This window comes from Salmo salar, chromosome 16 (genome assembly GCF_965601325.2).
Source record: "Salmo salar chromosome 16, fSalSal1, whole genome shotgun sequence".
NCBI classification, from domain to species: Eukaryota; Metazoa; Chordata; class Actinopteri; order Salmoniformes; family Salmonidae; genus Salmo; species Salmo salar.
In genome coordinates this window covers 25,917,508-25,930,000 of record NC_138306.1, presented here as the reverse complement: position 1 = coordinate 25,930,000, position 12,493 = coordinate 25,917,508, and the positions used below count along the sequence as shown (strand labels likewise).

The 12,493-nt window shown below is 47.4% G+C and overlaps 1 protein-coding gene across 1 annotated transcript in view; it reads left to right on the top strand.

Annotated features, from left to right (window-relative positions):
* The window catches only part of LOC106573511 (otogelin-like protein), a 56,682-nt gene extending 44,666 nt beyond the window's left edge, over nt 1-12,016 (top strand). Inside the window, exons 32-53 of the mRNA XM_082963251.1 lie at nt 1-9; nt 89-939; nt 1,082-1,259; nt 1,382-1,524; nt 1,771-1,794; nt 1,886-1,978; nt 2,081-2,270; nt 2,654-3,013; nt 3,223-3,408; nt 3,596-3,808; nt 5,637-5,741; nt 5,835-5,942; nt 6,095-6,196; nt 6,307-6,411; nt 6,594-6,634; nt 6,740-6,803; nt 6,892-7,070; nt 7,665-7,769; nt 8,035-8,154; nt 8,255-8,300; nt 10,413-10,492; nt 10,585-12,016. The exon at nt 1-9 is cut by the window's left edge and continues 71 nt beyond it. Of these exons, the coding sequence (XP_082819377.1) occupies nt 1-9; nt 89-939; nt 1,082-1,259; nt 1,382-1,524; nt 1,771-1,794; nt 1,886-1,978; nt 2,081-2,270; nt 2,654-3,013; nt 3,223-3,408; nt 3,596-3,808; nt 5,637-5,741; nt 5,835-5,942; nt 6,095-6,196; nt 6,307-6,411; nt 6,594-6,634; nt 6,740-6,803; nt 6,892-7,070; nt 7,665-7,769; nt 8,035-8,154; nt 8,255-8,300; nt 10,413-10,492; nt 10,585-10,785 (3,503 nt within the window). The 3' untranslated portion in view covers nt 10,786-12,016. The remainder of the gene's footprint in view (nt 10-88; nt 940-1,081; nt 1,260-1,381; nt 1,525-1,770; nt 1,795-1,885; nt 1,979-2,080; nt 2,271-2,653; nt 3,014-3,222; nt 3,409-3,595; nt 3,809-5,636; nt 5,742-5,834; nt 5,943-6,094; nt 6,197-6,306; nt 6,412-6,593; nt 6,635-6,739; nt 6,804-6,891; nt 7,071-7,664; nt 7,770-8,034; nt 8,155-8,254; nt 8,301-10,412; nt 10,493-10,584) is intronic.
* Nucleotides 12,017-12,493: the final 477 nt, after the last annotated feature.

Below are 12,493 nucleotides of genomic sequence, written 5' to 3'. Positions count from 1 at the left end.
CAGAGGACTGTGAGTAGAGTGCATCACACCAGGATCTGTAAAGTTACATCGTTTTTAGAGTAATGTATGTCTGTGTGTCTTTCCTCAGGTGTGTCCCTACCTCCCACTCCTACACCCTACGCCTTCGTAAACCGAACAACCACCACCCCAACTACTACTACTGTTAGGCCTACTAGTACTACTACCACATCTAGGACCACTACTACTAGTACCAGAACTACAACCAGTGCTGCCTCTACAACTATTACTGCCACCAGAGCCCCCACTACGCCCAGTACAGCCCACATGACGGAGAGTTTCACTCCCACCCTCACCCCTCCTCGCTCCCCCTCTCCTCCTCCCCCTTCTCTGCCTGCACCCTCCACCCCCACTGTGACTTCGGACACCCCTTTACCTGCAGTCTCTCCCTCCATCTCCCCCTCTCCCTCCCCCACCATTACTAGCAGCACCACTGGGGTCATGACCCCGACCCTGACCCCTGCAGTGGTCACTAGAGTAACTATGGAAATGCCATCCCCTACGTCCCCCAGCCTGGTAGTGACCGAATCCACCACTCCTCCTCTTCTCTCTCCTGCTTCTCCCTCTCCCCCTCCTCCACCTCCTGCTACCCCTCCCCAGCCTTCCACCCAGCCTTCCAGCTCCCCCTCAGCTCCCCCTATCTCCTCCCCCACTTCCTTTTCCCTTCCTCCCCCTCTCTCCTCCTCCACCCCCACCCTGACCACCACAGAAACACACCGTCCTGTTGCTACGCCCACGGAGACTACCTCTGTATTCCCCGTCATTTATGACACCTCCATTACCATGTCGACATCACCCCCCGAGACGACGGAGTCCATAACAACGGAAACAGCCACTAGCCCAGACTCCTCTCATACACCTGAGGCAGTCAGCATGCCGACAGTGCTGTCCCCCTTCCTCCTGCCCACCACCCCCTGCACAGTAAGAGCCAATCAGTGAGAGACAGTGTGTATGGACATGATAAGAGGGCCGAGCATGCAGCCCTGGAGAACTCCCTTTGCCAGAAGCTGAATTTTTTATCTCTCTGATCTCCCTCTCTCTCATCTCTCTCTGTTCTCTCCAGCCCCCGTATTCCTACCGTGTTGATGAGTGTGCAGAACTGATCTGCTTTAACGGGGAGCTGCTCCTCCATAACTCCTCCCTCCACTGTCGGTACAACACTACTCCTCCTCGCTGCTCTCTGCTGGGCATGGCTGTCCTCACCAACACCGACCCCTGCTGCCCGCTCTGGCAGTGCCCCTGTAAGAACACACACTACTGTACATAGACACACACACTACATACGTACCAACACACACACATTTTACAGACATACTGTGCTTGTGTGTGTTTGCCTATCCGTGCATGTGTGTGTATGTGTTAGGTCGCTGCTCTGTGATGTCAGACCTGCGTGTGATAACGTTTGACGGTAACAACGTGGCGCTGTATGATAACGGCTCCTACATCCTGGTCTACCTGCCCACAGAGAACATCATAGGAACAGTGAACAAATGCCCTACCAGCCAGGTACACGCACACACACACACACACACACACACACACACACACACACACACACACACACACACACACACACACACACACACACACACACACACACACACACACACACACACACACACACACACACACACAAGCTAAAACACACACACAAACTCTCTCTGTTTTAAATACATTCGCTATTATAAACTGTCATAGGATGCTATAAGCACCTGATTCTGATTGGTTGACTTTTTCTTGTTTCATATTTAGAGCGTCAACTCCATCAGACGACCTGTGAGTTTCCTTTTAACATCTAATCATGATCATTATCATAGTAATTATATGGTCATTATGACACTGTTTTACTTGGACATCTTTCTCTCAGAGCCCTAGTGGTGGAACGTCAGGTCTGTGTTTCAAGAACTTGAACATCACCACTCCCTCCTACAGGATCATCATCAACCGTCTTGACCGCAAGGTGACCATCACTGACCGCAACCGACTGACCCCTGAACCATTACTGATCGCATTCACTGTAGAACACAACTCATGCTATATCTGTGTGTGTGTGGGTATACAGGTGTCAGTGAACCACATCAAGGCGCGGCTGCCTTTCTCCCGCCAGGCTCTGTCAGTAGAGGACACAGGCAGTATGTACCTGATCACCACTCCTGGAGGAGTCAATATACAGTGGTACCACAGCACTGGCATCATGGTGCTGCAATACACCGCCCCCTCCAATACCTCTGCTCCTACTAGAGGCCTCTGTGGTAAGACATCCATGAAATAAGCTAGATTTGGCATTTACTCTCTCGCTTCCATCCTTCATTGTCAGATCAGGGATGTGGGTTTGTTTTGAAGATGTCCACTAGCATGATTTAATGAACCTGGAGAAGAGAGAACGTTTATCTCAGACCTTACCCTATTCCTGGCCTATTTCGTCTGGGTGTGCGCGTGTGGGCGTGCATTTGTTCATCCGTGCATGTGATGAACATGAGTGTATCCGTAACAGTTTTGTAAATAAAGTATCAAGTTGTTTTAAATTGTGATTGAGAGTTGCGCCTCTTCCTTCTCAATGCTCATGCTATTATTTGGTTGCACCTTGTCTCACGTTGGTTGAGCACCTTTTACTCCCTGCTGGTGTGTCTCCCAGGGTGTTGTGACGGGAACCCGGCTGATGACCTGAAGCTGCCTAACGGTACGGTGGTGAGGGAGGTGGCAGACCTGGGTCTGTTCCTGCAGGCCTGGAGGGTCCACACCTCAGAGGACACAGAACACACACGACGCATCGGAGACAACTGTACCACTGGAGACTGCTCCACCTGTCTCTCCATGCTCAGACAGAGACCTTTCACTCCCTGCCACAGCAAGGTGTCTCCAGAGCAGTTCTGTGATGTGATGTGGGCAGGGGACCTCCACTATAAGGCCCACCAGTGTGACTTCCTGGCAGCCTACGTAGCTGTCTGCTACACTTACCAAGTCTGCATCAACTGGAGACGACACAACTTCTGCCGTAAGGACCTCGTACACACACGCACCAATACACACTAATACACACACACATCAGGTCTGCATTAGCTGGTGACGTCACAACGGTATGTTCTTGCGGTGTGTCTGTGTGTGTGTGTGTTTGCGTGTCTGTGCATGCTTGTGCATGTGTGTGTGTGTGTGTGTGTGTGTGTGTGTGTGTGTGTGTGTGTGTGTGTGTGTGTGTGTGTGTAGCGTTGAGGTGTCCCTCAGGTAGGGAGTACCAGGCGTGTGTGTCGACCTGTACCACCCGGACCTGTCAGAACAGAGAGTTCTATGAGGAGACCACCTGCTCCCACATCAGAGAGGAGTGTGTGTGTCGCTCTGGAACCATCCTGCACCGAGCAGACTCCACTTACTGCGTCACAGAGGAGCAGTGTGGTGAGTATGTCAGCTCTATGTCAGCTGTATGTCAGCTCTATATCAGCTGTATGTCATGTGTATGTCAGTGTATGTCAGCTGTATGTCAGTGTATGTCTGCTCTAGTATGTCAGCTCTATGAGCTTGTGCTCTGCTTCGGTGTTTTTTAGAGTGTACTGATAACGTGTGTCTGTGTGTGTGTTTGTAGTGTGTACGGATAACGAGGGGTCTCCGCGGGCCCCTGGGGAGGTGTGGAACGGGTCATTGCGTGGCTGTTGTCTGTTCCGCTGCCTGGAGAACGGTTCTGTGGTGGCAGTAGAACCTGACTGCAGCTTTAGTCCCACTCCGCTGTGTGAGAGGGAGGGAGAGTACGTACTGGATGTCCTGGAAGAGGGGGCCTGCTGTCCCAAGAAGATCTGTGGTGAGGACACACACACACACATGCATGCTTAGACACCTGCATATACCAGCGACTCTCTCTCTCTCAATTCAATTCAAGAGGCTTTATTGGCATGGGAAACTTATGTTTACATTGCCAAAGCAAGTGAAATGGATTTAAAAAAAAGTGAAATAAACAATAAAAAGTGAACAGTAAATATTACACTCACACAAGTTCCCAAAGAATAAATAGTTAAAGTAAAAAAGGTCAAATAAATAATCATAAATATGGGTTGTATTTACAATGGTGTTTGTTCTTCACTGGTTGCCCTTTTCTTGTGGCAACAGGTCACAAATCTTGCTGCTGTGATGGCACACTGTGGTATTTCACCCAATAGATATGGGAGTTTATCAAAATTGGATTTGTTTTTAAATTCTCTGTGGGTCTGTGTAATCTGAGTGAAATATGTGTCTCTAATATGGTCATACATTTGGCAGGAGGTTAGGAAGTGCAGATCAGTTTCCACCTCATTTTGTGGGCAGTGTGCACATAGCCTGTCTTCTCTTGGGCGCCAGGTCTGCCTACGGCGAACTTTCTCAATAGCAAGGCTATGCTCACTGAGTCTTTACATAGTCAAAGCTTTCCTTAATTTTGGGTCAGTCACAATGGTCAGGTATTCTGCCACTGTGTACTCTCTGTTTAGGGCCAAGTAGCATTCTAGTTTGCTCTGTTTTTTTGTTAATTCTTTCCAATGTGTGAAGTTATTATCTTTTTGTTTTCTCATGATTTGGTTGGGTCTAAATGTGTTGCTGTCCTTGGGCTTTGTGGGGTCTGTTTGTGAACAGAGCCCCAGGACCAGCTTGCTTAGGGGACTCTTCTCCAGGTTTATTTCTCTGTAGGTGATGGCTTTGTTATGGAAGGTTTGGGAATTGCTTCATTTTAGGTGGTTGTAGAATTTAACAGCTCTTTTCTGGATTTTGATAATTAGTGGGTATCGGCCTAATTCTGCTCTGCATGCATTATTTGGTGTTTTACGTTGTACACGGAGGATATGTTTGGTATTTGTCCCATTTTGTGAATTCTTGGTTGGTGAGCGGACCCCAGAACCATAAAGGGCAATGGGTTCCATAACTGATTCAAGTATTTTTAGCCAGATCCTAATTGGTATGTCAAATGTTATGTTTCTTTTGATTGCATAGAAGGCTCTTTTTATTGAACCTTTAACTAGGCAAGTCAGTTAAGAACAAATTCTTATTTACAATGACGGTCTACACCGGCCAAACCCGGATGACGCTGGGCCAATTGTGCGCCGCCCTATGGGACTCCCAATGACGTCCGGTTGTGATACAGCCTGAATTCAAACCAAGGTGTCTGTAGTGACGACTCTAGCACTGAGATGCAATGCCTTAGACCGCTGCGCCACTCGGGAGCCCCTTGCCTTGTCTCTCAGATCGTTCACAGCTTTGTGGAAGTTACCTGCGGCGCTGATGTTTAGGCTGAGGTATGTATAGTTTTTTTGTGTGCTCTAGGGCAACGGTGTCAAGATGGAATTTGTATTTGTGGTCCTGGCAACTTAACCTTTTTTGGAACACCATTATTTTTGTCTTACTGAGATTTACTGTCAGGCCCAGGTCTGACAGAGTCTGAGCTTAAGATCTAGGTGCTGCTGTAGGCCCTTCTTGGTTGGGGACAGAAGCACCAGATCATCAGCAAACAGTAGACATTTTACTTCAGATTCTAGTAGGGTGAGGCCGGGTGCTGTAGACTGTTCTAGTGCCCTCACCAATTTGTTGATATGTATGTTGAAGAGAGTTAAGCTGCATCCCTGTCTCTCTCTGTCTCTGTCTCTCTCTCTTTCTCTCTCTCTCAGAGTGTAATCTGACCATCTGTGAGAGTGAGGCTCCGCCCTGTGAAAATGGGAACCGGCTGGTGATTGGTTACAGTGCCTTGTCCTGCTGCCCAGAGTACCGTTGTGGTAGGTACTGAACCAAAAGATAATAGCTTTAATCATTCACTGGTATTGTTAGGTGTGGTTTAATAACTGAGTCCTGTGATTGGTCCGTCTCAGAGTGCGACCCCCATGCCTGTCCGCCCATCACCGCCCCTGACTGCAGAGAAGATCAGTTCCTAGTGGAGGTCCGTGAGGACAACTCCTGCTGTTACTCCTTCCTGTGTGGTAAGGTCAAACCTTCTACTGCTTCCTGGGTCGACCGTCTCTGTCCAACATTACTACAGCTGGACTTTGGGTAGAAGTTGCCCTTAAGTAGAGGACCGACGATCGGACAAAAACAGTCAGTGGCCAACGGTGTGTGTGTCTTCTTTCTGCAGTGTGTGAGTCATGTATCGAGCCCATCCCAGCCTGTTCCGATGGCGAGATATTAGCTGTGAATCTAAACACCACCAACAGCTGCTGCCCTCAATACCACTGTGGTAACATACACACATTATACTCTACACACTATACAAGCTGTACAGACACACACATACATGTACACACACACACAGTGTTGATGTTTACAGCAGTGTTCTCCTGTGTGCAGTGTGTGATGTGAACCTGTGTCCTGAGTTGTCTCTGACCTGCTCTCCTGGCCTGTCTCTGGTCCAAACCACCCACCCTGGACACTGCTGCCCCGACCACCGCTGTGGTACACACACACACACACACAAACACACATTTTTGCACACACAATAGTTGCACACACACATCTAAATGCACACACATACCATCATGCCCAGAACTGTGTCTTTAAAAAATCTTGTGGTCCAAACAGAGCATGGTTCTAGGCCTCCACTTCTGTAGTAAACACAGTCTCTCTTCTTCTCTCAGAATGCCAGTGTGAGGACAGCTCTCTCCCAGTCTGTCAGGTGGTGAGTCAGTCAGCTTCAGGAATATTCCTGTTTGTGTGTGCAATGTGCATGCGTGCATGTGTGTGTGTGTTTGTGTGTGTCATAGTAACGTCTCTGGTCTCTCAGGGGGAGATGCAGGTGGAGGTTCCAGATAGCAGAAGCATCTGTGGCTGCCCCCGCTACACCTGCAGTAAGTACACACACATACACACACACTATGCACAGACACACCCTAGGCTACTAACCCCTAACCCCTGACCCCTGACCTCTGTTTGTAGAGAAGGCAGAGGTATGTGTGTTCCAGGGAGTCACGGTGCTGGGGCCAGGGCAGAGCCTGATTCAGTACTATGAAGGAGAGCTGTGTTACACCGTTCACTGTTTGACACACCGTGACACACACACCGGATACTACGCCATGGACGTGTCCGCTGTCAACTGCTCTCAGAAGTGTGGCCCGGTATGTCTCTCTCTCTCACACACACCCCAAACTTCCATCCTGATCAGAGTTACGTAAACCTTTCTGACTCCCCCCCTTCTGACTTCTACCCCCTTCTCACCCCCCCCTTCTGACTTCTCCTCCTCCTTCTAACTTCTCCCCCTCCTTCTGACTTCTCCTCCTCCTTCTGACTTCTCCCTTCCTCTGACTTCTCCCCCCTTCTGATTTCTTCCCCCTTCTGAATTCTCCCCCCCCCCCCTTCTGACTTCTCCCCTCCTCTGACTTCTCCCTTCCTCTGACTTCTCCCCCCTTCTGACTTCTCCCCCTCCTTCTGACTTCTCCCCCCTTCTGACTTCCCCCCCTCCTTCTGACTTCTCCCTTCCTCTGACTTCTCACCCCTTCTGACTTCTCCCCCCTTCTGACTTCTCCCCTCCTCTGACTTCTCCATTCCTCTGACTTCTCCCCCCCTTCTGACTTCTCCCCCTCCTTCTGACTTCTCCCCTTCTCTGACTTCTCCCTTCCTCTGACTTCTCCCCCCTTCTGATTTCTTCCCCCTTCTGACTTCTCCCCCCCCTTCTGACTTCTCCTCCCGTCTGACCTCCCCCCATCTCTCAGCACCAGCTTTACGTAGCATCGTCAGATCCTCAGGTGTGCTGTGGCTCCTGTAAGAACGTCTCCTGTTCCTTCAACATCCACAACAGAACCACTGAGGTCTTCACTGTGAGAACACACACACACACACACACACACACACACACACACACACACACACACACACACACACACACACACACACACACACACACGCCTAATACTGCCAAACAGATACAAATAATCTACCTAACACACAGGAAAGTCCTGGATGGATAACTTTGATGGTGTGTGTGTGTGTGTGTGTGTGTGTGTGTGTGTGTGTGTGTGTGTGTGTGTGTGTGTGTGTGTGTGTGTGTGTGTGTGTGTGTGTGTGTGTGTGTGTGTGGAACAGGCGGGGAGCTCCTGGGTGGATAACTGTACACGGTACGACTGTGTGGAGACGGCAGGGGGAACCGTGGTGCTGGCTTCAGGGGTGGTCTGCCCCCCCTTCAACGACACAGAGTGCACTCAGGTACACACACACACACACACACACACACACACACACACACACACACACTAACATTCACACACAATGAGGTCTGTCTGTAACCTTTCTTCAATCATTGCAGAATGGGGGCGTGGTCCAGAGCTATGTGGACGGCTGTTGCAGAACGTGTAAGTGACCGATCACATTTGCTTCTCATATGCTTTCAGCTGTCAATCACAGGGGTGGGCAGGGCGTTGCCTGGCAACGGTTGGGCTTATTGGCTGACTGGTTGGGGGGTGTGGCCTGTAGCAGCCTAAGGCAGAGTAAAAGCTTGTGGTTGGTTGGCAACAACCAGCATGAATCACTACACTACCCAGCAGCCTCTGCTGTAGGGGTGGTCCTAGATCTGCCTGATGGTCCTGATACACTGTCATGATAATATTGAAGAAGGATTTTACTGTTGATTGGAAAGTACTTTATTTAGTGGATAAATTATCATAACTCACAGTTATCTGGAGAATAACAGCATGCAAACAATGGTCCGTCCTACCACTCCAATTTTCTTTTACACTCAATGACGCTAATGACAAACTGTAGCTAAACAGACTCTCTAAATCCATAAAGTACTTTCTAGATATCCGTAAGAGGAAGGCAGTTTGTATTTTAAGTGAACTGCAGTGTTGGAAAAAGTATCCATTTGTCATACTTGAGTAAAAGTAAAGATACCTTAATAGAAAATGACTCAAGTAAAAGTAAAAGTCACACAGTAAAATACTACTCGAGTAAAAGTCTAAAAGTATTTGGTTCTAAATATACTTAAGCATCAAAAGTATAAATCATTTCCAATTCCTTTTAAGCAAAGCATATGGCATCATTTTCTTGTTTTGAAAGTGTATGATTAGCCACAGGCATTCTCCAACACTGAGACATCATTTACAAAAGATGCATTCGTATTTAGTGAGTCTGCCAGATCAGAGGCCGAAGGGATGACCATGTGTTGTCTTGATAAGTGTGTGAATTGGACCATTTTCCTGCTAAGTGGTCAAAATGAAGTACTTTTGGATGTCAGGTAAAATGTATGGAATAAAAACTACATTATTTCTTTAGGAATGTAGTGAAGTAAAAGTAAAAGTTGTCAAAAATATAAATAGTAAAGTAAAGTACAGGTACCCCAAAAAACTAATTAAGTAGTACTTTAAAATATTTTTACTTAAGTACTTTACACCACTGGTGAACTGTCCCATTAAACACAAATTGTGCATGTAAAGGTGAAGAACACAGACCCAGTCTGCTCTCCCAGTAATACAGCAGCTCTGCCTCCTTGTCCGCTTGCCTGCTTTACCAGTTTGGCCAATGGGAATGCTTGTTTTTGTTACATTTTGGCCAATGGTGATGCTTGGTGTTTAGTTTGGCCAATGAGAATGAGTCTTGGTGCATCAGCGTGTAGTAATCCTGAGTGTTTGGCCGTCTGGCTGTCTTCCCCAGTCTCAGAGAGCATTGTCTGGCTCCCATGGCTGTGCATGCCACTGCGCTGATTCCTCTGTGTGTTTTCAATGTGTTCTAAACCAACGTTAACCTGTGTGTTCTCCTATCGTTCTCCTGACGTTGATGTTCCTGCCGCTGCTCCCAGGTTCTGGAGTCGGTGTTATACCGTTTACCGTTAACCCCGTAACCCCCACTGGTAGTACTAACTGTGACAAAGGTACCACGACCTCTCACCTTTCATCTTTAACCTCTCACCCCATAACCCTCACTGGTAGTACTAATTGTGACACAGGTACCACGACCTCTCATCCTTCACCTATCACAGTGTGTGTTTGTCTAGCCCTAACCCTACCACACCATACATATAAACTACAGGTCAAGGTTCACCTAACATTCCTCAGGACAAAACCCCATTCCAATGTGTCAACATGTTATTGCTGTGCTGAATCCTCTATGTGAGTAAGAATCATCCCCATTCCTTCACATATACAGAGAGTTTGGCCAAGTGTAGAGCTGGACGCCATGTTGCTACCTCTCAACATTCCATCATCCCCCGCCCCTCTGCCCCCTGTGGCTTACCCCCGATTGGCTAGAGTGAGTTTAAGTTCAGGCCAGTGGCCAATGGGAGCTGGGTCTCTGGCATGAGAACTGCCCCCCCAGTCAGCTGGCTGTCAATTAAACTGAGCCCCCGCTGCTAGGCAAAATAGTCCTGCTCAATAGGCCTTTTACTGTGTGAATGACAGGACTCTGGGGCTAAAAGCTGTGTGTGTGCTTGCGTGTATCTCAGCATTTCCTCTGTGTGCGTGTGTGTTTAGGTAAGGAGGATGGTAAGACGTGTAAGCGTGTAGCAATCCGAACCACCATCAGAAAAGACGACTGCAGGAGCAACGCACCAGTAAGAGAGAAACAGTATCAATAAGACATTTTTTTTTTTATTGAGTATAAAATCTTACCACCTCTCTCTCTCTCTCTCTCTCTCTCTCTCAGTTGACAGTGTATTCGTGTGATGGGAAGTGTCCGTCTGCCACCATCTTTAACTTCAACATCAACAGCCACGCCCGCTTCTGTAAGTGCTGCAGAGAGAGTGGACTACAAACCCGCTCCGTCACCCTCTACTGCTCACGCAATGCTACCCTGGTGGACTACAGCTTCCAGGAACCTCTAGACTGCTCCTGCCTATGGAACTAAAGAGATCTACTGTAATCCAGGGATAGGCAACTAGATTCAGTCGCAGGGCAATTTTTGTCGGAGAGGATGATCGGGGGCATGGAAAATAATTATAATAATTTGTACACTGTACACAGGTACCTACACACTGAAGAAGGCTGTACAGACGAAACGTCTGTGGGCGCTATCCCTGATGCAGTAAAAAAATGTAACACATTGAATAATGAAGTAAGCTTTATGCAACATATTTTTGAGTGTGAACCCATTACACCTCTTTGTCTGAATTCACAGGTTTTATGCACCAGCCAAGCTTCTGGGAGAACGCGATGGTTCTCTTTTGATTAGTTACACTGCAAATTGACCACAACTAAGACAAAAAATAAATGGTATTTGAAAATAACAATAATTTCATACATTGAGACACTATCATGTCTTTTCTTTATTTGTGGGAATACTTGGAAACATTTCCTAAACTAAACTCATTTTTAGCTGAATTCCTTGTGATTTTACAGTCTTTTTTAACGTAAAACTAAAGTCTATCTACCCTGATCTAGTCAATGTGAGCTCCAGTATGGCAAACAGTAGGTTGGACGGAGGATGGAACTGAGGTTAGAGGTCAGACAGGTCAAGCGTCCAGGTAGGCGAGTTCTTTAGTCTTCCTTCAGTCTGTTGTTGAAGGGTGTATGCTGGCCTGTAGTAGTGACCCTGTCACTACAGATGTGTAGTGGTCAGATGTGTAATCTGTTCCTGCTGTACTATGATAACACTAGTCCTATCTGTACTGCTGTTGCCTGCTCCTCCTCATGTGTAACACTAGCTAGTCCTCTCTGGCTTTATAATGTTCAGTGCTGATTTAGTATGTCAGTGATCTAGTGCTCTCCTGATGACTGACATGTTTAATATGCCGCTAATATTTGTCTTAGAACAAAAAACATGAATTACAAATGTAAAACTTTTATACAGAAGTATTTGGATTTAAATCAATGAATTATTAATCCACCTAAGCATCTGGTAGTAGATGATCTGTAGTTCTACAGAAGGCTGTATCTGGGGTATTGTTTCTAGTGACGCATTGTGCCAGTAATCATACAGTATGTGCTGTATTGTTTCTTGTGAAGCATTGTGCCAGTAATCATACAGTATGTGCTGTATTGTTTCTTGTGAAGCATTGTGCCAGTAATCATACAGTATGTGCTGTTGCCATCACACAGATGTTACCACTCAGAATAGAACAATAAAACACTCAACAGTGTCTGACTGACTGGTTGGTGTTTTTTTTGCATGAATGAAAAACTTTCCATCCTCCTCCTCCTCTTCCTCCACACACACACTCCCCTGCTGACTCAGTGTGTTCAGTGCTGACGTGTGTTTGTGTTTCTCTGGCCTGGTAGTGTGTAATTATGGTTTGGGAGTCTGTAACAATGTGTGTGTATATACACTGAGTGCACAAAACATTAGAAACACCTTCCTAATATTGAGTTGCGCCCCCCTTTGCCCTCAGAACAGCCTCAATTCATGGACTCTACAAGGTGTCGAAAGCGTTCCACAGGGATGCTGGCCCATGTTGACTCCAATGCTTCCCACAGTTGTGTCAAGTTAGCTGGATGTCCCTTGGGTGGTAGACCATTGTTGATACACACAGGAAACTGTTGAGTGTTAAAAACCCAGCAGTGTTGCAGTTCTTGACACACTCAAACCACCTGGCACCTACTACCATACCCCGTTCAAA